Source organism: Apteryx mantelli, chromosome 7 (assembly GCF_036417845.1).
Source record: "Apteryx mantelli isolate bAptMan1 chromosome 7, bAptMan1.hap1, whole genome shotgun sequence".
Classification (NCBI taxonomy): Eukaryota; Metazoa; Chordata; class Aves; order Apterygiformes; family Apterygidae; genus Apteryx; species Apteryx mantelli.
In genome coordinates this window covers 32,574,425-32,600,325 of record NC_089984.1, presented here as the reverse complement: position 1 = coordinate 32,600,325, position 25,901 = coordinate 32,574,425, and the positions used below count along the sequence as shown (strand labels likewise).

Sequence of the window (25,901 nt, the reverse complement as noted above, 5' to 3'; positions counted from 1 at the left end):
GTTTGTCTCCCTTGTTTATGGCAAACCGAGTGCACTAAATTCTTGCTTTGTTGTTGTTCGTATGATTAACATGCAGGCTAAAGCATGTGTTGTGCTGAGTTTGGCCCTGAGAATTCTGCTGATTTGGGAGAAGCTGAGAACAAGGACTTGATTCCACGTCTTTTCTTTTTAGCACTGCTGAGGAGTAACACAGAGACCAAATTAGTGTTGGCAGCCACTGAGATCATAAGGCGCTGTCTGAATCCTAGTCCTGAGCCAAATGAATTCCTAGGCTTACTCCATTAACAAAGGGGTGCAATAAGGAGAAGAGACCCAACATGTTTTTCTGTAGAGTGACATGTTTCATTGTCATTTGTTAGTATAAGATGCCTAGGGACTGCTAGAAAGGTGGTTTTGGGGAAATGGTATTTGGAAGAAGAGATGTCCCCAGCACACTGTAACAAAAGACTGTGATAAATAATTACCTCTTTGTTATACCAAGGTTTTTGTTTCCTTAGTTTCTGGGGGACGTATCTTGTGTCTGTTAGTATACTCTCGTTCATCAGTCACTGGAGATCGGTAGAAACATTATGTATTCCTATCTGTGTTGATGCAAACAGGCCGTGATATTACAGTGTGTGGACTAGAAGACTTGGATTTGACTCCCACTCCAGTAGAGCTAGGCAGGGGTGAAGTTGTGATTTAAAGAAAGAGCAGATCCGGATCTCCTGAAGTTCATCTTCCCACATGTTAGAGGACAGGGGAGAGCAAGTTTAAGAATTAAGAGCCAGGAGTTCATCAGAATAAGTATTCCCTCCCTCCCTTCCTTAGCAAACTCTCTTAAGCTGTGCATGCTTGGTGTGTATAATAAAACCAACCTACATCACAGAGCTGTTGTTAGGAGTGATCAATTAATGTTTTCAGGGCACTTTTGGGAGCTGTAGATGAAAGGCACTTATGTTCATAAGTTTCACCATCCCTGCTGCCCCAGGATGAAAGTTTTACTTTAAAAATCCAGTTTCTTCCTGGGGGGAAAGAGAAGGAAGTCTATTATTCAAGGACATCACCCTTATCTCTGTTGTACTTGCCTTGTGGCCATGCAACATCATTCAATAATTCTGTCAAGTGGTATCTTTTGCTTGTGACAGAGTGCTAAACAGTGATTTATTGCCTGAATACACATTGCTTTCATGAAAGTGATTTGTTTAAACAACAGTAAAGCACTAAATAAATTATTCATTGCATGCTAATTTTTCACTTTTATGTGCTGCAGTGATCTCCAGGATAAGCAATCTGTGAGGAATTTTATGTACCATATTGATTACAGGTTTTTTGTCCATCTCTTCCCCCACCCTCCAACAAAGTTTATTTCTCAAAGACCGACCTCTAGCTTCAGCCTTTCTTTATTTTGTTGTCTTCTGTGATATTTTTTCTATTTCTTACTTCAGAAAGAGTTGGGTGAATTATGTTCAAGTGGAGGCTTGGATTACTGGTTTGGGAAATACTCTGTGTGTTTGGAGTTTATTGGTATTTCTAAATCCTTCAAAAAAAAAACCAAAAAAAACCCCCTCTGGGTCTTAACCAGGAAGGGCACCATCATAAATATAGCTGGCAAAGTAGGATGCTAAAGGAGAAGTGGTGTGTTTTCATAAAGGCTTTTCTCACACACTCCCTCAGTTTCTGAGAGCGGGTTGTATGCTGTTCTCTTTTAGCTACCAGTGCTATGCTTGAGTAGCAGTTTGCATGTAAAATTAGATGTTTGAGAAGCTCAGAAGCAAGTTTTCACTTGTGGACACAGGCTTTCTAAATCTGCTTCAGAAATGGCTTCTCAGCACTTCAAATCTTTGTCCCTTGGCAAAGCCCAGAGATTCCTGAATGGCTCCGGGTGTTTCAATAGCAAGCCCGAGAGCAGGCCAGGCGCGGAACAGCTCAGTCTTTTCTCCAGTTGAACCTTTCACCCTTGCTGGGTGTCCACTCTAAATCACTGGCAGTAACTGCATACTTAAGCAAGAGCTGCTGATTGACAGAGAATATAATAGGGTGTAAGAGAAGAAATTTCCTTCCAAGTGGTTTAGGGCTTCACCCTGCTCTGGTCTTAATTCTCAAATAATCCTCCAGAGGCCTGTGTGGGTATTTGGGGAAATGAATAAACAGAAGACTGCATTTCCCTCTTGAAGCATGCACAGAGCTCTCATGCTAATGGCTTTTAAGCATCAATGCAATTGTAGTGTGTAATCGATTCTTTCCATAACAACTTTTTTTCTTCTGAAGTGAAACCTTGTCTCTTTCTTAACTATTTGCCTTTGTATTAAAACATTTCAAGATGACAGGCAGGCATTTTTTTTATCCCTTGCTTTTTGTCCTCCTTCCCCTCTTCCCTTCCTCCTCCTGCCACTGGAACATGATCTATTACATTTACTTGGGAACCTGAGCATCTCTGCCTTTGTTCCTATAGTAGTTTACTCCCTGGAACTTTCTTTTACTCCTTTAATTTATGGTACTTTTTTACTTTATTAATCACATGTTGAGCTGCTCAGAAATGTTTTCACAAAACTTTCTCATTGAATGAAAAGAGAATTTGTCAAAATGGAATTTAATGTTGGAAAGAGGCTCAGAGCAAAGAATGAAATCCCCATTGTAAATTACTCAGCATGTCAGTGGTTAAGGTGTTTTTGGGGATCATGGTAGAGCTAGTTGTGGGTCCCTTTTGGAGTCAGGAGAAGCAGTAACTCGGTGCCTTGAACTTTGGGCTTTACCTATTATAGAAACATAATTTCTTTCTGCTTCAGTGGTTGTAATTTTTTTTGAATCCTGAGAAATTTTTGTTTCATCCTGATGAAGAGCATGAAGACTGGGGCTGTCTTTAAAATATTTGTGGGAGCAATACCTTCTTTTGCCTTTCTTTATTATAGTTTGTATTGTCTCCTCTAAAATCTGTCATCGCACAAGAGACCCCTATAAATTGAACATAATAGAAGTTGTTGTATATCCTCCTCTGGTTGAATAATACAAGACTAAGAAAGGAAATACTAGTACCAATGTTTGGCAAACATTGAATTTCTTGCCTACAAGTGGTTATTAAATGTGCTAGAAATACAAATCAATACAAAAGGATTTAAACAAAGTCCTGAAGGCTAACACTATGCATGATAACTATAAGAACGTGAGAGTTGTCATAGCCCCTCCTCAACGCTGGCTAAACGTGCATGTTTGGGAAGTGTGCAAAACTTGCATGAGCCTTGTGCCATATGTTCCTTCTCTCTATTTTATAGACCTCAGTGCATTTCTTTTTCCTGAAATTCTCAAGTTTTCCCTTGACGCCACCTAGGTTTGCAGAAGCCACAACATACAGTGGGAAGCAGTTTCATAGCTCATGTAATATGTAGTGTGTTTTGAACCCGCTAGCTTCAATTGCTGCCCTAGGTCTTGCGTACTGAAAAAAGAGTGAACAGTCAATTCAGGACACGCATGATTTTACAGACCCTTATCATATCCCCTTTGTTGTCTCTTTCCCAGATTAAAGAACCCAAGCTTACAGAGTCAAAGGTGTTTTGTATCTTTGATCATCCTTGCTGCCTTTCTCTGATCCTTTTAAGCGCAGTAGCCTTGATACAGTTGTTGATTTAGGAAGAGTGTAGCCTGCTGAATGTTGAAAGTTAATAAGGAGAAGAATCACCCTCTACATGGCCAGTTTTTAATGCTTTTTCTCTGAGCATCTGCTATGATCCACTGTTACAGACAGGATAGTGGATAAGATCTTTTTTTTTTTCCTTCCTGTCCATTACAGGACGCAGAAAAACAAAAGGATTTTTACTTTAGGGCTACTTCTTAAGGAAGGTTGTGATGGAGTTAAGAGTCACTAGTTTGGGAGTCTTTAGTTGCATTAACCACGTGATTGTCCTTCTTTGTCATCATACTTTTCCTCTTTTCCTTTGCCTCCTGATGTTTGTATGGGAGCCCACAATCCACAAGAAAAGCAAATCAGACAGACTTTTATTTCTCCATAGTTTTTGGTACTGTCCTATTTTTTGGTGACCCTGCTACTTGCTGACTGATATTAAAAATGCTAAATAATAATTTATATGTAGGGCAAGATTTGTACCAGTAATTTGCCCCAAATAATGAATTCTTTAGAGTTTGTCTTTTTTTATTCATAAGTAGCCTGTGAAATTCTCAGTCGTGAATTATTTGGACTTATTTGTGAATTTATTTGAAAACATCTTCTCATGTGGCTGCCTCACTAAACTCATTGAGAATATTCCTGTGTTTTGGTGGTGGTGTTTTTGTTTTTTTTTGGGGGGGGGGGGAGGGTGTTGCTTTTTCCTAGTCCTTTAATTTTATGCAGGATTGAGGAGGTAAAGGGGGAGAGAGCAGATAGGATTTACACAGTTCCTAGTCTTGGATTGAGTGGTGCATACTCCTAAACACTGCAGCCTATCCAGAGAAACATGGACTTATTTACACATGATGCATGGGAAAGCTTCAAGTCCTCTAGCTTCCCACTCAATTATAGCAGACCAACAAGCTTGCGAAAAGTTAATTTAGTGCTTCTTTGTTGACTTATGTTTCTGCTAACAGGCCATGGAAAGGCTCTCTGGAGTTTAATAAGGGATTCACAAATCACTGCACATTGAAGTACACTTACACTGTCTTGATTGTGGCTGAATATTTGTTTCGCTCTTCCCATTAGAAGGCATTGTGTTACCTCCGCAGGGTACTCTTGTCAATGGTAGTTACCCCATTGCTGCTTTTTACGTAGCTATGTGCTACACCTTGTCGGGGGAACCCCCCTCCCCCCACCCCAATCATAATATTGAAGCCTGTTTGGGTTGTGTGCCTGTGTGGTACAGTCCTAAAATGTTTACAGCTCATAAGAGCAGAGCAACAAGATGGTGCATATGCAGTGTTTTGATGCATCTCAAAAGCTCTGAACATGTTGCATGCTCCTTGCAATGGCAGAGAGCACCAGAGTAGCAGAAAGGCTGCCATTACTGCTGCTCTTTCAAATTGTGGCACACCCTGAAGATCAGGTCTTGGTGTAGAGTGTGTAATTAGCACATAAGTGAAACTAGGAGCAGAAGGCAAGACTGCGGAGGACCCATCTTCTGTGTTGGTGTGTAACGGGCAGCACACACTCCCTATCAGGTTATTAGTCCTAATACAGGATTTGGAGTTTATGGAGGTCATCTGCAGTTTTCCTGTGCTGGAAATTAATATAGTCCTAAAGTTATGGTTTGAGACAGAAAAATCCTTGGCCCTGGACAAGAAGACAGGACAAAATAGCATCCTGAAGGCTTTCATTGGATTGCCAGAAAAAAAAGAAAATAACACTTTTTCTGGAACTTCAACAGTCGAAGAGAGATATTACCCCATTAACAGTCTGCAGAAGAAGCAAACTAGCTGAAATCAGGATTCTCAAACTGTGATTCAGGAAGGTGCTGCAAGTGGTTTGCAGCCAGGTAATACAAATATATTACCAAATATATCAATTCCGTCACTTTCGGATGGTTCTAACAAAATGTTGCGTAAAGGAGCATTATGTGCACAAGTAATGTTGAGAGGTGATGGCACCCAAGTCAGGAAAGTGGGCAACTGTAGCACTAAATAGTTTTTAGTTCTGTGGTTGACATTGGAACAGCTGCAATGTTGGCCAAGAGAGGTGCAAAATAAGTGCATAGCATGGCAGTCTGAAAACATGAAATCTGTTTTGTGCCTCCACAAATAATGGCCTGTTGTGTGACTTTGAAATCAGCATTTGAAAATCTGTAGGACCAATCTTCTGGCACAATTTTCAGTCAATCCAGAGGTAACATTGTAAAAATCGGAGCCTGAAAAGTTATAGCAAACACTTTTAGAAAATTTGATTGCGTTCTATTTGAAAAATCTGTGTCACCATGGAGCTATAAAAGTTGTTTGTTTGAGTTTAGTACCCTGTTGTGCTGTGCAAAGTAGAAAGCATTTGCAGAGAGGACCTGGGGGTGGTGGTGAGAGTACAGCTGATAAAACATCGCCAAGTTGAGACTGTGCTTGGTATAAATGAGATTGATTTGGAATATCTGCCAGACCATTTTGCACAGTGGGTCTTTAATAACAGTGGTCAAACTGTAAATACAAAAACTGTTCCAGTCCATGTCCTTGCTTAGCCTAGCTTAAGTACAGTCTCATTTTAACATCATGTTTATGTGGCATTCCTGGGAGTAAGCATGCAATGGTCAAAGTAGCATGAAGCGTTACAGATGCTTGACCTAGTGTACTATTAGCTGGCTCAGGTAGTGGTTTCTGTGTAGCTGTGGCAGAAGAGAGCTCAGTGTGGGCTAACTTTTTTTCTGGACAGGCATCGTTAGCAGCAGATGAGTTACACTGCCACAGACTGCAGCCTATCACTTCCTTCCCACTGTTACTAACTTGATCATCATCAGTGTGCAGATTTTCACTCTAAGTACCTTCCTGGCCAGCTACTTCAGCACCATCTATTAGTTGGGGAGAAAAGTCAGGTTAAAGATAATCCTTGCATTACATTTGGAACTAGCACGGAAGTAAAAGACGAGCTTTGGGCAATACCCTGCAGGAACCTTGCCAGAGTCATCTGTAGAACAGTTGAAAACAAATCTGTTGTAGCCTGAAGGATGCATCTGCAGCAGAAAGGGGAAAAAAAGAGATAAGCCAGTCCTAAATCTGGATCGGAAGTGCAAGGTAAGATAGTGAGACAGTATGGACCAATCGAACATGAGCCAAACTAGATCTGGGAAAAATTTAGCCATGCTTGCCCTAGAATTTCTCCAAAGATAACGGGGACCCTCCTGGGGCCTGAACTGGCAACTTCACAAAGCAGTCTTTTCTGTGCAGCTGTTGATTTTCTTCTTGAAACCTACAGGTAGGCCCTTCTCATCCCAGATCTTAGAAAAGCAATCATAGTTTGGGAATGCTTGACAAATTGGCTTTTCTTTGGAAATGCTGTTTTGGTTTAAATCAAAACATAGTGGTTTCTGAGATATGAAGGCCCTGTCCTTCCCAGAATAGCCACTGGGTCCTGGTTTCCCTTGGGAGCTGGGTGAGCCAGGTTTAAGTGTATGTTCTGTTGGTCTGTCTTCTCCCAGGTGAAAGTGCTTAACCCACCAAGGTCTTTGTTTCCATCTCTGCTGCTGGGGCTTTTCCACTTTGTATGCATAATTTAAACTTTTTCAAGACTAACTCATAGTTAGTGCACTCATTGGGGATGCGGTAAACCCAGGATCAGATCTCTTCTGCTGTTGGCTATTAGCTCAGAAGTGATGGAGATTTCTCTTTCCTTGTCTTCCATACCTGATAAGGCAAAATAGCCCACTTCAAATGTTGATCCTAATGAATGGACTTTCTGAAGGTTTGAATTTTTGTGCAATTGGAAAGACCATCTGTATTCACAGCAGAGCTGGCATAAATCTGGATTTTCAGCTCGTTTTCATTGCGTCTCTAGTCTGCTTGTTCTTTTCTTTTTGGCCTTGTTAGTTTGTATTGATTGGTGAGTGGTAAAGAAGGGGGGAAAGCACACACTCACAGAAAACAAAAAGGAGGAAATTAAAAAAAAAAATGGTGAGACCATATTTTTCATTTCATTACCATGCTCCTTCACAGCCCATATTCTGACATTTAGAACAACATAATATGCATGTCTCTGTTCATTACATTCCTTGGTACCATATAATGACAGCAATGGGGGGGGGGGAACAGTATTAAACATATACTAACCTTTGCAGGTTAAATAATACTGAAATGAGAACAGTAAAGGAGAAAAACATATTTTGTGAAAGAGTAAAAATAACCAAAATCATGACCTTGCATAGGTTAGTCAAATAATGTTGTGAAAGAGAAAAGAATATGGAATTCCAGGCAGAAATAACTAATTTTCTGCCCAATGATTTGTTCTGCATATGTATCTTTGAGCAGATCTATTGCTAGTGTTTGAACCAGGGTAAATGATGCAGGGAGACTGCTGAAACTAGAGATAGGCTTAAAGATATTCAGGAACTGATATAGGCCCATGAAAATGGGAAAGCCTCTCATAGAAAAGTCTTTTGTGTTTTGGATATAGGATATCTGTACCATGTGGAGGTATCTAAGCTATTTCCCAACAAGCAGGTGCATATATATGCCACAATGTGGTTTCAGATAGAAATACTAGCTTGGATGCTAAATGTTAGAGATCTTATCCTACTTTTATATCCAGGCTAATTAGCCCTGTGTAAGAAACTGGGATATAATGATGCTACTTTGGGTTCTAGAGGTCGCTAGTCCAGAGTTAACCTGGGTCTAGGGATACCTCTGATTGTAGAAGTATTGTAAGAGCTAAATTAAAAAAAATATATATGAATGATAGAATACAGTTTTACTTTTCCCATCAGTTCTCAGAGAACTGCAATGTCCTATAAGACTGTGTGGGTTTTGCTGAAATTTGTGGGGGAAGAAAAGAACAAGGAGACACTTCAGCTCTCTGATAGTGTAACATTTTGATTTTTCTTGCATTGTTTTAATTTTTGTCATTTCATATTCTTTCTGGAATGTCAATTGCAGCTTTTTCCCCCCAACTGAAGAGATTAAAATTGTCAATGGAGTTTTCTTTCATGGAGAGTTTTGAAATTTGTGAACTTTCCTCACAATAGAAACAGTCAAAATCTGTGTATTTTGTGAAAAAAGAATTCCCAGTCTTTTCAACACTAATAATTACGTACTGCTAATCTTAAAGTACTCTATAAAAGTAGGCCTGATGATAATCCCATGGTTTTAGAGAGGGGGAAAGCGTGTTCCTTGAGACTCTTGCATGATCTTCCCTAAGATCATTTCAGCCGGTGACAAGGAGTGGAGGGGAAAAATGCTGGGTTTCCTCCTTACTCTTCCTAGTTTCTATGCCTGCTACCTTCAGGTCTGCATCTAAAACTACCAGATATCAAAACATGCATCAGAGGAACCCGGGTCTGGGAAATCCGTGCTCAGGAGTGAAATCCACCCATGCTCAGCCCAGTGGAAGGTGAGCTGGTCCGGCTGCTGCTTTGCTTGTGTGCTCGCAGCCGCCAGATTAACTAGACTGGCTGATGCCAAACCTCCTCGGAGTGCTGTAAAAAGCACCTCTCCTCAGGCGCTGTTCTCGGTCATTTATGTTTCTGATTTCTCTGGCAAGCAGAAGAGGAGAGGGCCAAGAGGGACAGCAAGGCTTGGAAAAGCTGTGAGCAACTTTCCCGTAACTATGATTTCTGCCCAGCTGCTTCCCAAATTCAAGGGGGGCTTGGGACTCCGGGTATCTATAATTCCCACACCATAGGGAAGGTAGCCGCACAGGCTGGTGGCTGAACTTTATTATTTAGCTTACTACTATCTTTCATCAGGAGAGCAGCTATTTGGAGATGCTTTATGCTCTCTCTCATGCAAAACCCTTCCTGCTCCTCCTCCCCCCACAATTTTTATTTTATTTTTTTTTTAAAGTTACAGGATTTATAGACTTATTCAAAGAACGCTGTGAGGGATAACGGCAATGTGATTCTGTATCTTCAGCGAACAGCTGCCCTGCTGTCGCCGATAAGCGTTCCTGGGAGAGTGGAGATTGAAATTTAGCACTTACAAAGCACTAATTGGCACAAGTCTTCGTTAAGCATATGTGCCCTCTGCAGATACGCCATCTGACGTGTCAGCAGGGAGACTGGCGTGTCGGGCTCCTCTCCAAAGGGGGACCCTTCGGAGACCCCCTGGAGAAGGTGGAGGCACCTCTCGCACAGCAGTGGGGTCTGTGCGCTTGGGGGAGGGAGGAGAGGGGACGTCACGGTGGGGCTCCCTATGGCGGCAGGGGCCGGGCCTTGCAGCCGGGCCTGGCCCGTCCCACCACTGAAGAGGGAGCGGGCAGCTCTGTTGGGACGGGCCACGGCCATGCCAAGCAGCCAGCCATGGGTTGGGGTCCAGACCCTGCCTGGTGAGGGTAATGGGCCAGGCAGGGCCCCGTGGTGGCCAGCGGTTCGGGTCCAGGCCTGGCCCAGCGGGGGCCGGGTCAGGCATGGGCACGGCTGCAACGCGGTGGCACAGGTGGGGCCAGGCGCTAGTGGCTCGGCTGAAAGCGGCTCCCGCGGTGGCCGTGGTGTCCCCACAGCCTGTCCCCGAGGTGGGGTGGGAGGGGGCTGCGCTGGTCCTGAGCCCCAGTAGCCAAACCGTCAGCAGGGGCGCGTGCTCAGGGCCCTTACAGTCCACTGCAGGATGCTACCTCCTGTCTAGGATGATTTTTGACTCGTCTTTTTCTGATACCCCCTGCCTTGATCAGCAGGAATATGTGGACACTCTTATGTTATCTTCGGTTCTCTGTGGGTTGATTTGTACAATGTCACCAAGCTCCAAGGATGGGTCCTCCGCACTCGTCTTCTGCCCCGTATGGTTTGCTTTTTAATAGCCTGATTTTGCAGCTGGTTATCTGCAGGATGGCAGGATGAGGCCCTCAGCTTGGACACAGAGCAGTGCGTGGGCATTATGGACGGTGGGAGGCGGAGAGGAAAATGGGAGCAGGCAGTAAGGGATGCTGCTGTTCATGTGATGGATCATGCTGTGAGGAGAGCAGACGGGATGCTGGTTTGGGTGCCAGATCTACTGCCAGCCGGCTGGTTGGCCCTGGTAAGCCACTGGTTTTTGGGCGATTCTCCCATCTGTCCCACTGGCCGTATGTGACTTGTGTCACTTATGCAAATAGCAAATGCTTTGGGCAGAATCTTGCCCTGCTATGAGGGATTTAAAGAAGTTGTGATCTACAAATGAAGAAACCTGACAGTCGGATGGATGTGTGTGTGTGCTCTGTCCCCCATACATTCCCCTGTTGCAATAGCTGCATGCTCACTTATGTCCTCAGCTGCCGTACCGTTCTGGTCTATCTTGCATCCTGAGTTTTTTGGGAAAGGGGCAGTGCCTGGTATGGCTTCTGCCACTGGGAATGGCAGCACCGAGCTCTGTTCGTTTCCCCTGGTGGGAGCACTCCCTTGGCTCTCTTCCTCTGCCGTGCTGTTGTCAACTTTCACAGAGCTTATAGAAACTGAGTTTCCTCCACTACTTTGCTGCTTTTCCAAATTGGTTGAAATTCACTGATGAATGCATAAGTTATCAGGGAGAGGGGGGCAGAGGGGGGTGTACCTGTAAGCCTTGTTTCTTAGGAACCCAGGCTGAAAATAATAACAGAGGTATATAGATCAGTGTTTCTGTCAGGTAAGAAGTGTTGTGCCTCTTTAATTTACTGTGGTTTTAATGGGATAGAGGGAAAGAGAAGATATACAGCAACCTGGCACAGAGAAATGCAAAATAAATTAGTAGTAATAGAAATGGTCTGGTGGTTTATGTTCCAATTGTAGGAGTTGTTAAGGGATCCCATCATCTTGAAAGTCAGTAATTATTTTTTTAAGGCATTAACAAAAGAGCAGGCTGAAATGTTTTGCTGGAAACTTTTTGCTAAAACTACCTTCCTTCTTCCTCTACCTTCTCCCCCCCCCCCCCCCAAGGTAATTTTATTCTGGAAGCATCCACATTGGCAGGAGGGAGTAGCTCTTTGTCAAAAGAACTAGTAAAACTCCTAAACCTAGAAACACTTCCATTCTGACTAAAGCTAAAACTTTTCATTGAAGTGGTGGGAATGTTGATTGGAAGTGTTATTTGGAGGTCCTTAGTCTGACCTACTCAAGGCAGAGCTATTACCATCTATAGATCAGGTCAGCCATGGTTTTGTCCAGCTAGGTCTTGAAAGATTCCAAAGATGGAGGTTCTGCAAATTTTCTCGGTAACCTGTTTCCTAATGTCCAGCCTGAGTCTTCCAGGACACAACTTGTGTTCGTTTGCCCTTGTTATATCATATGCCACAACCAAGAAGAATTTGACTTCATCTTCGTAACTTTTTCTCAAGTAGTTGTGGGCTGATATTAGATTGTGTTTTAGTTTCCTCCAGACTAGACAAACTCAGATCTCAACCTCCTCTTGTAGGTTGTGCGCTCACCATCTTGGTAGTCCTTCACCTGTCAGTTCTTCCTCAATTTCTCTGTAATTTTCTTGAACTGGTGGGCCAACACTGCAAACAGTATTTCTTGTGCAACTTCTCCAGCACTCAGAAGAGGAGGACAACTTCCATTGAGCTCCTGGTGGTGGTCTTCCTAATGTAGCCCAGTATGCAGTTTGCCTTATTTGTGGTGAGAGAATATTTTTTGGTTTGTATTCAGCATGGCATTCACTGTAATCTCCAGGCCCTTTTCAGTGTGGCTAATACCCAACCAGTTAATTCTCAGCATGTACCAATTCATGGGTTATTCTGCCCCAGGTGCAGAACTCTACTTCACATAGTTAAGCTCCATGAGGTTTCTGTTGGCCCAGTTCTCAAATTTCTCAAGGCCCCTCTGTACTGAGTCTCTCCTGTTCATTACTCTAATTTAGTATCATCTGCAAAGTCGCTCAGTGTCTCATCATCTGAGTCCTTGATGAAGATGTTGAACAATATTAGTCCCAGTTATAAACCCCTGGGGTCTTCTGCTTGTTGCTAGTTGCCAACTACACGCTGAATCGTTGATTGCTACTCTTTGACAGTCCTATCAGTTTTCAGTCCATCTCAGAGCTGGTTTGTGCATGAAGGTGCACCGTTGTTTAGATGCCTGCTTGATAGTGATGGGCAGCCTCAGACATGCGGAGGTATAATCCAGGGTGTAAGCTTGTACAGCCCAGAAATGAACTTGCTTGAAACTCTCCCCTAGTGAGTGGTGCATGACCCTCATCTCTTGCCTATCCTATTTGTATTACAGCTGTTCAGCCCTCACAGTGGATCAAAAATCTGATAGGTCTCCTGTCCCTTTCAGATTTTGGGAGAGGCTGAAAACAAGGGTGTTTGAACTATTGCCAAAATCCAGTAGCAATTCAGGTGGGGATGTCCATTCTATTACAACATCAGTGTGTCTTTAAAATGAGCTTCCTGTTATCATTCCCATTTCTGGGTACTTAGCTGTACTAAATTCTGTTCTGCCGGAAGATACTCATAGCTAGCTAAGAATTGTTGAGGCTTTGGTGTCTGAGGATTGTATTAATGATTTCTGTTACAGTTGAGGAGGGGTGGTGAAAGGCAACACTTTGAACTCAGCTGGAGGCAGTAGCTGCACAGTTTGTCTGGTGGAAGAGCGTGTGATTTAGATTTTGTTGAAGACTCTGAGGGAAAGAGAAAGGAGCATAGTGTCAGGCCCACCTCTGCAGAGGTTGCCTTTCTGACCTGTGGTCAGCAAAACCTTGTCACTTTTCCTGTCTCCTTGCAGTAAGATCTAGTAATTAGAGCCTCAGTAGTCCAACTCATGGCAGTATTTGGAGAAACAGTGAGAAACCTAGGTACAATCTCACAAAGTAATAGAGACTCCTGCTGGGGGGGGGGGGGAAGGTATTGGCATCTCTTTTGAGAGTCTAGGATGAAAATTCTGTTCCTTCAGCTGTTAAAAGCTGTGTATTTACCAATAGAGCTGAAGATGATGTCCTCTGATTGGAATTGCTTTGTGGGGAGCTCACTGCTTAGCAGTGTTACCATACATGTGCAGATGCACACACACAGAAGTGAGAAGTCTTTTTCCTTTCTGGGTTATCTCAGGTTTGTAGGGTCTGGTGTTGAAAACCCCAATTTATTAAAGGATGTGACAAAAGCACAGTGAATGAAATCACTATGTGTGTGGTTTAGAGCCCTAACTGAAACGTGTGGCGGCATTTTAAAATCTTGTATTTTTCACTGTAGAAGCTGGTCTCAATTGATCAGTTTATTTCTAGTGAATTGAAATCTTTAGGGGGCGGCTGCCCCTTTGCAGCGTTCTTAGGCCTTTTTCCAAGAAAGGGGACACAACTGGAGACAGGCTAGTGGGTTATCCATGGGCCACAGCTGTAAGGATCAGTTTCAGTGCTCAGGAAACAGAGCAAAAAGCTGTCACCATTTCTACCGCATACAGCAGATCTCTTCTTGTATCCTGGAACATTATGTCAAGCATTCAGCTCCTTCCCATTTCACACTGCTTCCTAGGATAAGGGAAAATGAAGAACTGGTTGGCAATATCACGCTGAGGAGTTGAACAGGGAAAGGTCTGATTGGCTCAACATACATCTCTGCAAATACTTCCCATGTCAGTTTAGGCGAATGCTTTTAACAATTCATTCAATTATGTTAAGCACCCATTAAAGGAATCCTAAGCCCTCCCTGGGGTCATTTCAGTTCTATGAGATTGTAGTTGTTTCAGACTAACCATGATTTCTTCTTTTGCCTTCAGGTGATTCTAATTCTGACAAAGCTGTATGACTACAACCTGGGAAGCATCACAGAGAGCTCTCTTTGGAGGTATGGAGATGAATTGAGTTAATTACCACCTTACTTAAATAGGAACAGTCCAGTACAATTCTTTTATTGAATTTAATTGGATTTTTTTAATGTGTTGGAAGGTTTGTAGCTAAGCCTTCTGTCTCTCATATCTGTTCCTCATACTCAAGGATGAAGAAGCTGAAGTCTGATTGTCATGTTCATCTTGATGATAACATATTTCATGAACCTGCTGTCATTTGATTTCCCCTTTCCCATCTTATTCAGAATGAAATCAACCAATTAGTTTAATTTTAGAAGAACCCAACAGCCTTAGGCCCTTGTTTGTAATGAAGGATCTCATGGCTGCTCTACTGTCCCAGACAGTCCATATGAAAAGTCAGTGCTATTAAGAATGTGAGGGAGTATCTGTGAATAAAGTTTGCTCGAATGAGTAGTAAAGGTCTACTTATTCAGGACTTGTTGGTATTAGTACCAATTAATTGATTTCCACTTGTGTGATGCTGTCTGTTGTAGTAGTTTATAGGGGATGCCTTGATACTTCAAGGATTTCAAAGCATTGCATGCACTGTGTGAGCCAAAGGAAAGAATTGGGCCATGATCTATTTCTTAAGGCTATTATTTGGTTTTGAGAGTAGATCATGTCTGTTTTTACTTCTCCGAAAAAAGGATCTAAGTGGTGTCCCTAGTGGTACTTTTAGCAGCTGTAATGGATGAACCACAAGTTCTTTCATGGTTCTACCTGCTAAACTCTTGTGGGCAGTCTAGGAACTTTGTATGCAGGTCACTGAAGATGGACAGATTGCTGTCTTGGTACAAGAAAACTTTGGATATGTTGAAACTGAAACTTCTTGTGAGAATGATGGACTTGTTTAGGAAAGGTTTTTCAGCTGCAAGGAAGAATTCTGGGTCAGAAGTAGAAAGAATAACCTTGCTGTTCAAGGAACTGGGCAAGGATTTAAGAGAATGACATAGGGTTTTGACCTGGAGCGTCTTCTAAACTTAGAGTGCTCTACCCACTAGCCTGCAGAAAAAGCAATATTTCTCTCAGCCCTGGAGAAATTAAAAAGAAAAATAAAAAGAACAACAAACTAAAACTTCAAAACTTTTAGGGTTTATTCTGAAGAGCAGCAAAAACACTCAAAAGTATCAGTATTTTGTGGGGTTGGATAAATGGTTTCTCATCCTGCTCTGGGGATAATCAAATCTTTCCATTTCATATGTATTGCTGCTAGGGCTTGAGATCAAAAATGATCCAATTGCCTCTAGTGCCTTTGTCTTTACTATGATATGCACGCTAAGGTGCTCAACGCAGAGTCTTTCAGGGCTGTGGCTTTGGGAATAGTTTCCTCAATGAGCTGTGGGCTGGATGCTTCATTTCTCAATGGTTTTGAGAGAGAATATTTGTAAATGTAAAATATATGATTTTTGATTTTTTCCTCTTGCTACTCGGTCATTTCACCCTGGGATATCTGCATCACTGTTTCATCAGGCGTTGGTGAAGGCCTGGTGTTACCATGTGGAGATGCCTCCTTCTCTGTTCTAGACAGTGCTTGATAAGAGCTACTTTGCTCATCTGATGCGGTGTAGGATTGTGCTGAGATACTGGTTGCAGGCTGAAAATACGACAGCCAGATTAGAGCGGGCAACACACCTCTCATTGAGATGTATGAACTTGGGCACAAAACTGTGCTGATGGGCTTATGCTGTTGCCCATTTCAGAACTGGTTTCTGTGGAGCATGCCACAGTGGCCTACATTTTATTCCTGATTCAAAGAGAAGGAGCTGTGAATGTCACTAGAGGATGTACCAGAAGCTAGGGCCTTGGTGAAGAAACAGGCATAGATTCTAGCGAGTGATTGCAATGCACTTTTCTGGACTTCAGACAGTCCTAATGTCAGAAGGTGATTAAGAATGTAGGAACAGCTATATTGTTTCCTCTAGCCAATATCCTATCTCCAACAAAGCAGTCTAAGGAAGAACATACAAACAAGTTTATCATATCTGACACTTCCTCCTAATACTCTTCTAGCCTTCATTCTTAAGCTTGAAGATTAGGGTCTTTCCTCACCCTTCAGCTTAATGTTTATCTGAGTCTTAATCATTTTCTGTGTTTTTTGGATGTATTGGGATTTTTTATTGCAGGAACTAGCTTCCTTAATATCTCCCTGAGCCTTTAAAAAAATTTTAGCACCTGTGACATCTTTTAGCAAGGAGTTCCTCAGATTGTTTGAGGAACTATTTGGTTTGTTCTGAACCCATCAGCTCCAGATTCACTTGGCACACACCACTTTTTAGAAGAACTTGGTTACAGCTGCATGCCTGGGCATCCAGAATTCCTGGGCAAATTCTTTGGACTAGAAGAACTAGGACAGCTAAAATCAACCCAGTTATCTTTGTACTGTTTCACTACTGTTCTTGATCCATTCTTCAGCGTTCGTGATTGCTGTGAATGTTGCTGATGCACTTCATTTTCATATCAGTCCCGTTCCTGTTGTTCCACACAAGCCTCAGGTGGTTATGCTGTGCTCCATCCTGAGTCTGGCTCTGCTTTTAGATCCCTGCTTACTATTCAGGCATGTCTTTGGGTCACTAATAAATATCCTTCTGAAGATCCCAGGACAGCTGCTCTGTTCTTAGTGTAATGGAAAGAAATGACAAGATGGGTATATCTTATTATTTAATGCTCCTGATGGAGGTTATTATCTTTCGCTCCTCCTGGCTGCTTAAGTGACATGTTAATTTAAATCTCTCTGCTTGTTTAAAAAGGATAGAAAAATGGAATTGAGAGAAGGGGAGAAACATATTCTGCCCTTTAATTTATTTCATGCCGCAAGGTTTGATGTTGGGGAATGGAAGAAAGCATGATCTCATGTCTGGCTTGATTTCTGATGCCAAGAATTCTGTTTCTGAAGGATGGAGGAAAAAGGTAATTCTGCAGCTACCTGCAGCTGAAGAGGAAACTCTGCCTTGAATACATGACAAAGAAATACCACTCTCGCCTCCTGTGCAGAGTGCATTCAGAAGGGTTGATGAATGATGAGGGGCTGTTTAGAAGCATGTCACAGCCACGAGTCATTTGTGTTATAGCTGGTTATAAGCACATCTGTCATTTGAAGGTGTAGTCGGGTGATTTAAGCAGTCTTGTGACTGATGGGACTGTAACCATCTATAACACAACTATGCCACTGCCTACAAGATATGAATCTGTCTTCTTTATAAACACACTACTACCTGCTAGGATGGTGTTTCTTTGTAATTTTTCAGCCAGTTTAACTCCAGCTGGCTGCAGTGCTAATGGATGGAGATCGCCCTTCCAAAAATACCGATGAATTAAGAGACCACTGGCGACAGACATGAAGGCATGAAATACAGTAAGAGAAAAGAGAATCTATATAGTCTTCTAGAGAGCTGAGGCTTGGTAGCTCACCAAGCTTTGGGTGGCAAGTGAGATGCTGCTTCTGTAGGCACTAAATGAGATTTCTCATCAGGGTGGACCTCATTTTAATTACACTGTTATCCTCTGAGCAGACAGTGTTTCCACTGTTTTGGATATTTTTTTTATTATTTTTGCAGATCCTTTTATAGAGAAGAAAGAAAACAGGGTGGAGAAAAGATTATCTGTCCCTGAGCAATTAACTGAGTATACTGGTCTTATTTCTCTTCTCCAAGATATCTTGCAGATCACAAAGAGGATTAAGCTCTGAGTTAGGAGAAGATGGTTTTTACCACTGGAGTAAGATAAGCATATGTTCAATAAATAAAAATGTCAGAATAGTGACTATGGTATCCATGAGCCACAGACAGAGGTGGGGGAGGGCTAATTTTTTTTTCTTGCCTCTATTTGTATAAATATGGTTGCTCTGGAGAGATGTGCAGGAATCTTTCCTTCAGGGAAAAAGGCCTGACAAGCAATGAGTGCTGCCCTTTCCCTCCACGCCTTCCTATATTAGTTCTGCATTTGGTCAGGAAGGAATAATTTCATGGAACTTGCCAGGACCACAACAGTGTAAAATGAGCAATAATTAGACTTTGCTTTTCAGTCAGTAAGTAGGAAGATGTAGAGTTTGCCTGGTTTGAGATCATTTATGTTCTAAACTCAGATTTGTTGCTTTGTTCTGGCAAGTTCTTGATGATCCTTCTACTTTCTGAAGCTGTGCCTAAACTCTGAGCTCCCCAGTTCAGGAGTGCTCAACACTTCCAGCCTGTCCCCCACCGTACCCCAGGTACTGATTTTTTTTTGCTCTAAGGAAACTCTAGCACATATGCCATAAAGGAATCTCAAGGACTCTGGAAAATACCTATACCTCATACAGATCTAGCTTCAACTTTCCATAGATTAAGCAGGGGATGTTAATAGTTCCTATTTTTTCTGGAGACCTTTGGGTGGCTTTAGCTACCAGGTGTTTGCAACATTTTGAAGATCAGCAGGTGCTAAATATTACAGGTGTTGAAGCAAGGAACTGAACTCCAGGACTCTCTTTCTAGTTTTGTCATGGCCTTGTTGTGTAACCTTAAGCTTAATTCTTTTAACCCTTCTATCAGTTTACTCAGCTGTGAACAGAGAAAATAATGTTTACTTATCACCTGAGATTTGTTATAAAGCTTGGTGATTTTATGTTTATGAAACACCTTGCTGACCATGGGTGCAAAAGTACCAGAGCTGAAGAGTCTTCAACTGAGTGTGTGTTGTGTGTGTGTGTGGGGGGGGGGGGGGTTGTTTTTTTTTTGTTTTTTTCCTCCAGGATGCTGAGTTTGGAGAGAGGCAAAGGCAGACCTATTTCTGGGACTGCAGGTTGCTTTTTGGTTTCGAGGGTTTTTTGGAGGTGGGGAGGGGTTTAGAAAACTGATGATGATAGGATCAGTTCATAGCTTTTTCCCCTGTTGACAGTTGTCTTCTAGGAAGGCTGGATGCAATGCTTTCCATCATTCCAGAGATATTAGATTGTTGTCCTCCCTTTGCATCAGCAGTCACTATCCCTTGATTTTCATTGTCCTCTTTCTCTGGGATCTAGATGTCCTATAGAAAATTTGCTAGGCTTAGATGTACGCACCCATCCCACCTTCCAGCACCACCAATGGACATCATCCTGCGTCTCTGTCCCTTTGAGAAGGGAACTCGGGCATGCAAGCCAGAAGAGAACCAGATCCCTCAGAGCATCTCTGTCCCTTGGTGTAGGAATAGCCTTCATTTCTACCATGAGACAACTTGATGAAGTAAATATTTCACTGAGGGTTAAGTGCGAAGACACCACCTCTCACTCAAGGAATTCTGAGCAATATGCTTTTGGATAACAATTATTGCTATGTCCTCTTCTGCTATCGGCCACTGCTGGAGACAGGATGCTGGACTAAGGTAGACCTTTGGTCTATTACAATTGGTGCTATGTCTGCATGATGGGTAGTCTCATGATCATTGTCATGCATAGGAGCGTTTTGGAGAAAACGCTTGCTGATGGAAATGGGCTTGCATTAATACGTCAGACTATGAACAGGAGCAATGGAGTAACAGGAGTGTGTTCTCTCTTGTAGTTGCTATAGGGATAGTAGCCTTAGGGGGAGAGGTAGGTATAGACTGAGGATTGTATCTGAATAAAAATCTCATAAAATTAGCCAAAATACATCTATTAGTCCTTTGATTGTCTCTTGACTTCTGTTGTTTGCAAAGTCCACTTGTCTTATCTGTATGTTTATCCCAGCTCTATGGATATAGATCTATACTTTGAAGCCCTGCGTTTACACTTGTTCATGCAATTTTCCTGCTACTTGTTACGTATGGAAGAATGCCCTCATTCAGATCAGGGCTATAGTCACCCATGTTGTTGTCATTATTGTTGATGTGTTTCTGAAGACTTTCTTCCTCCAAACTTGCAGGTTCTTACAACAGGAGGCTTCAAAGGTTGGCAGTATTTACTTGCTTCCTTTGAGGAAAATTGCCAGGATATTCCTATTACTGTATTCATTGGTCTCCCACATATTTTACGCTAGCTCTTTTCTTGTCTGTTTTGTAGATGGGCTGTTCTCAATTCACATTTATTTTCAACCTGCTGAGCCACATTAATAAGGTCATAACCTGTGGCTTAGTGACACAGCATAGTCTGCAGCAGCAGAACAGCAGAAAATTTGGGTCTTTTAGCTGGAGTAGGTAGGAGAAGCAAATTCATATGAGAAAGGAACTGAGAAAGTGGGGGGAGGGAAAGTCTTTCACTAAGTACACTTTAACCAGCAGTTTTGTAGGAAAGGAAACTTGAAAGAACTATTTGAAATGCTTTTATCCATAAATATGGTGCCTCAGTTGCTCCGTGTGACTAAGTCACTTTCCCTAACTGAATATCAGAGCTTGATAAACACAGCTACACTATCTCCCATGGGCATTTACTGAAGTTGTAACAGTGACATTTCCTTGTGTCTTTATTTATTTGCACTTTCTCTCCTGCAAACATATGAACTACTGACTGCTCTGTACATAGATGCCTGAAGGCATCTGGGGGGAAGGGGAAAGAGTGAATTTGCAGGCTCAGCTATTCACGAAGGAAACTATCTTTTTATGGTTTGATCAGTGGGAGATCTGCCTGTATTGGAGGCAGGCTTAGAACATGGATTTCATGCACTGACTAAATGAGGAGCTGAGCGCAGCCTTTTTCTTATGGCATGGGACACTGCATTCAGCCCCCAGAACCTCTAGGGACTTTGCAGTTTCTATAGCTATCAATTTTTTACATGAGAGGGCTCATATATTACTGTTAGTCACCAGAGTAATAAACTTTTAATGCAGTCAACTCTTCTAGTTGGTTGCCAAAGTTTCCTTGGATATTTTGCCTGCTATCAAAAGAGTTCTGTTAAAGCTGGGGGGGGAACCCTACCTAGAAAATGCAAGTTGCAGCAGATGCTTCAATAGGTCCTAGTTTAGCAAGGCACTTAAGAATGGGATAAAATTCAATAAGATTTATCTGCCTGGAAGAATGAGGGCCAGTATAACTCTTGCGTTTTGGGGCCTGGCTTTTGTCTTCGTTTAGTCAATGGCAAATGAGTTGTGCCTTGACATAACAGGAAGGGAAGGATCATACCCTGATACTTTGAAGGACCAGATTTAGTTCAGGATTTAATGACGTGCTCCTCATGGCCTCATCTGCATGGATAAAACATTCAGCATTAATGAAGATGCAAATTTATTAAGCACATTAAAAATGTATTCTGTTGCAGCCAGTCATGAAATGTAGCAGTGTTATCAAGTAAATCAAAAAGAACAAAACCCAATTAATTTGCTGCATGAAAACCAACATGTAAATCAAGATAATGAATATTAATGTTAATATATAATATCCTTTAAACAACAGATACGCAGTGTTCATGCCACTTCATAGACATATAATGTTCTAAATGCAGCTTGTCAATTCTTGTTCTGCAGATTAGAAGACAAACTTGCACATCTGTGTTTCCCAGATTGTACCTGTTTTGCAAATGATATTGATAAAACATAGCAGAATACTCTGGTGCTGGTCCATGGGGTGCACCCATATGTTGTGGCTGTATAATAAACACAGATGAGCTAGACAGGAGCTGATATGTAAGAGGAAAGACAAATAACACAGTAGTTAATGGTTCTTAAGCACAAAACAAAATATCCTTTGTGTTCTGTTTTCCCATCTTTTTCAGATCTATGCAGTTGCTCCTGCAAAGCTGGGTAAAATGGTGCTTATCTTTTCAGAGGGATATTTCTTCCACTAATTACAAAAAGGAAAGGCCATATTTGGGGCTGAGCTTGGGTAAACCAAAACTACTCCAGTTAAGTTAGTTATACTACCTTAAAATCTGATCTTTCAGGTCTTCAGGTACAGGGCATAGGTATTTCTGCATCTGTCCCTTGGGATTTGTACAGGCAAATGGTCAAAGATTATTATTACTACAGAAAGGGCCAGACATGTCACTAATTCCCTCCCAAAGGATGTGGTGAAACACCTGGAAATTGTGTGCTGTAAAAATTCGTATTTAAATATGCACCAACTTTGCCACTTCCTGTGCAGCGTAAACTGACAACTTTTTTTTCTATAAAACAGCAGTTTGCTTAGAAGTGACCTTTTCTTCTGATTTCTGTAACCTACCAGATCAGAATTGGACAACACATAACAGGAGAAGTAAAGCCCACAGCTAGTTTGCATCTTCAGTACTGATAGCAAAGGCAGCTTTGTAGTGTTGGCCTGCCAGCAGCTTCTGTGCCTCAGAAGACAGGGTCATGCTTAGCAGCAGTGGGCTGGTCTTCCTAATTTCAGAAGCTTAGTGAGGGAAACATCTCCCCCTACGCTGATCATGAGGAAGGTCTAGAGTCCTTCCTCTGGGGACATTGGCTGGGACTCCAAATCTGTTTGTGAGCACCAGTTATTTTTAGTAAATGCTGTGCTTTGCAGGGAGCCAGAGCTGTTTATGGCAAGGAGGGTTCATTTTGCCTCGTGTCATTCAGATGTCCTGACTGTAGCAGGTTTGTCTTGTACCCTTGAGGTCCTCGGTGCACTCAGCACTGAGAAAGCTTGTGCTTTGTCCAGCAGAGACAACTTGAGGGAGACTTGATCCCTGGTGAACAAGGCATTAGCTTGCACAGTTCTACTTCTCCATACAAAGGCTTGGGGAAGTGTGAGGGGATTCGGAAACTTTTCTTTCCTGGCTCAGTGCCTCCCCTTGCTATTGCACTGAATCATTTTGCTGGTGAGAATCATTAAGTGGTGGGCGAAGATGCGTCAGGATGATGATGAGCAATTACATTACTCTAAACTGATACACTGTGTTATCAGTGTGGGGGGGGCATCTTCCTTCTGTCTCCCCTTGTTTTCCCCCACCTTTCTCCAAATGAATTTATTCCATAAGGAAGTTGCATGGATTTTTCTAGCATGCATCTTACTTTTGGGTGTAAAGATAAAACTCTCTTCAATTATCTTGCTATTTACATAGATTGTACTTCTATGAGAGAGGCTGAATTGAAAAGTAATAGGAATTTACAGAGAAGCCACATATATTGTGTATTAAATGACTTCATAAGGAGAGATAGATTTTGATATCCAATCTTCCCTTAAGGCAAAATGCTTGTACAAAGATAGTGTTGCTAGTTCTGTTAATTTGCTTGTACTGCTGTATTGCAATGGTCTGTGTACATATCTGTGTGTGTATGTGTTTGTTCCCATGTATTCCCTCCTGTTTTTCCTTCAGCCTGAGCTGCTGGAGGCAGGCAACTGTTCACAATCTCAGCTTTTCTGTGGTGGGAGAAAAAACAGCTTCTTGGTGTTCATGTGCTGAAAAGAGAACTGAAAGACTGCAACTGCTGTACAAATAGGAAAGCCCAAACATTTATTCTGAAAGCTCGTTTCTTGAGATTTTTCTTCCTTGCTTGAAGCTGGTAGGGGAGGGTACATAGGAGGGAGACAGCAGAAGAAATTAGCAGTTATTTTATGATATTTGAATCACTGACATTGGTGATTAGAACAGATTGAAAAAGATTTAACGTAAGGTTTTTGAAGCTCAAATATTTTAAGGGAGCTCGTTAGTGATTATATCTTTGGGAAGATGAATCAGGATGGGGTGCAGTTTCTGTGCGGGATGGATTCCTCCATGGACTGGGAGTGCAGGTGCTTGTTTGTCATCTCAAAGACAGGTCGGGATTGCAGCTCTTATCAGGCCAGGCAGAGCCTTGAGCCTGGCTTTCTTACAAACCGCTTGAATGCACTGGTTACTGGCTTACGTGATTACACTGTCAGCTCCTTCCTTTACTTTCAAACAGGCATTTCAAAAAATCTTTTCTGTTCTGCTAGGGGAAAAAAAAAAGCAAATTTTGTTTGCTTTTCATAGAACTGGAATTTTCCAGCTTTTCCTGTGGTGGTAATGCTTCAAAGTTTCTCTGCCAACTAACAGAACGGGAGAGAAGACACCCACCCCTCTGGAGCGAAACTGGGAGCCAGGTATTGCCCGTACACAGGGGAGAACCACGTTTGGGTGGCGAGGACACATGCGTGCTGAGAGGCAGTCCGTGGGGATGCCAGGTTTCTTGTCACTGATTAAAAGCTGCCAGTCTTCAATAGCAGGCAGAGTTGGAGAGAGCTTTTTGTTAGCTGCTCGGTGGGCTCGGTGTTCAGCTGCCACATTGATAGAGCTGGTAACCACTGGGGAAGATGGGACTGCCATCAAAATTGGGCCCGCATTGTCCTTTTGCATTTGAATACAAAACTAAATTTTTAAAAGTAAACTAAAAGGGAGGCTGGAGGCCAGAAGAATTGCATGCTGGAAACCCTTCTGTAGGACAGGAGGATGAAAAGCAGCTGTAGGCACGTGTAAGCTCCCATTGTGCTTTACCAATGAGTCACTGTGTTACTGATAGTTCGAGTGTGTTTGTTTTCCCCAGCTATCTCAGCTCCTGGGGATCAATGTAGGAGGCTGAAAAACACACGCTTTTGGTCTCTTCTATTTATTTCTCTCCTGCTTGTAGGAAACAACATGATTTCTGCTTAGAGCTGGAAATTGAGAACCACAGCTGGGAGTCCCAGCTTTCCTATGTTCAGCTTTAGGCAAGTTTCTTCACCATATCATGTGTGGGAAATGGGGTTATGTTACCTGTCCATCCGCAGTAAATGGACAGACTTTTGGATGAAACTCACTAATAAATACCAGTCTTAGAGCAGGGAAAAAAGCTACAGTGCCTACAGTTTTCATGCATACATAGCTGAAGACTAGCAGAGATTTGGCCTATGCTTTATCAAGCCAAACCATTGGTATGTCTAGTCCAATATCTAAGACAATCTTGAGAAACTCTTAATTGTCTTTGGGTGCTGAGCAAATTGCCATCTTTGGGTCAAATTATGATGTCTTCAGTTGTAAAATTCTGCCCTAAAAGAAGCTAATCATGCAAAAGGGTAAGAAAAGAGATTAAAAACCAAACTCTTTTAGTCAGTTCTTTTCTTTGCAAGGAAGGAACATCAACACAAAGACGGATTCATGGCAATGGACTGTGTGGCTTCTCAGAGAAGGGCTACTAGATGGGGGAAGCACTAGAGATGGCAGCAGAAAGAAGTCTCTGTTGACCTCATTTGTAATAGTTGCTTCCTTATGAAGTTATGAAACATCTTTCTTCTCCTAATTGTATTTGTAACTTCTCCCCGGCTCCTCTGTTTTTGTGATTTCTGGGAGGTGAGGGAGGCAAAACCACAGCCCTTCTTTCTCCTTACTCTCTGGTGGTACTGCTTAATTGGAAGCAACACCCTTCCATGATATACACAAGGTAAGGATGTGAATTTTTTGCAGAGTTTTTATTATTTTCCTCAAAATTTTCCTAGCTAGAGCTTGCAAGAGGTGGTCTGCTGTTTTTACTAGCCTGCCTCTAGTAGCAGCCAATAAATGATAGTTAATATCAGTGTTAAACTCTCAAAACAAACCTGCTGCCATTGGGATAACTATTTTTCTCTAGAGAAATCAGCTTATGCCCTGCAGCATGAGTTTTGATGACTTGCCATATTAGCATGAATAACTATATAAAAAAAATTATAGGCTATAAAATTACCTGGCCCTTTCCAATAAACGCATCTGTGGCTTGTAAGACTCTGACCTGCTTTCGCTGTGAGCAGTGTGAACTGACTGC

General features: G+C 42.2%; 1 protein-coding gene across 1 annotated transcript in view; it reads left to right on the top strand.

Annotated features, from left to right (window-relative positions):
* The window catches only part of LOC106497456 (VPS10 domain-containing receptor SorCS1), a 309,481-nt gene that overhangs the window by 78,849 nt on the left and 204,731 nt on the right, over window positions 1-25,901 (top strand). Inside the window, exon 2 of the mRNA XM_067299556.1 lies at window positions 14,241-14,308. Coding sequence (XP_067155657.1) covers window positions 14,241-14,308 — 68 coding nt within the window. The remainder of the gene's footprint in view (window positions 1-14,240; window positions 14,309-25,901) is intronic.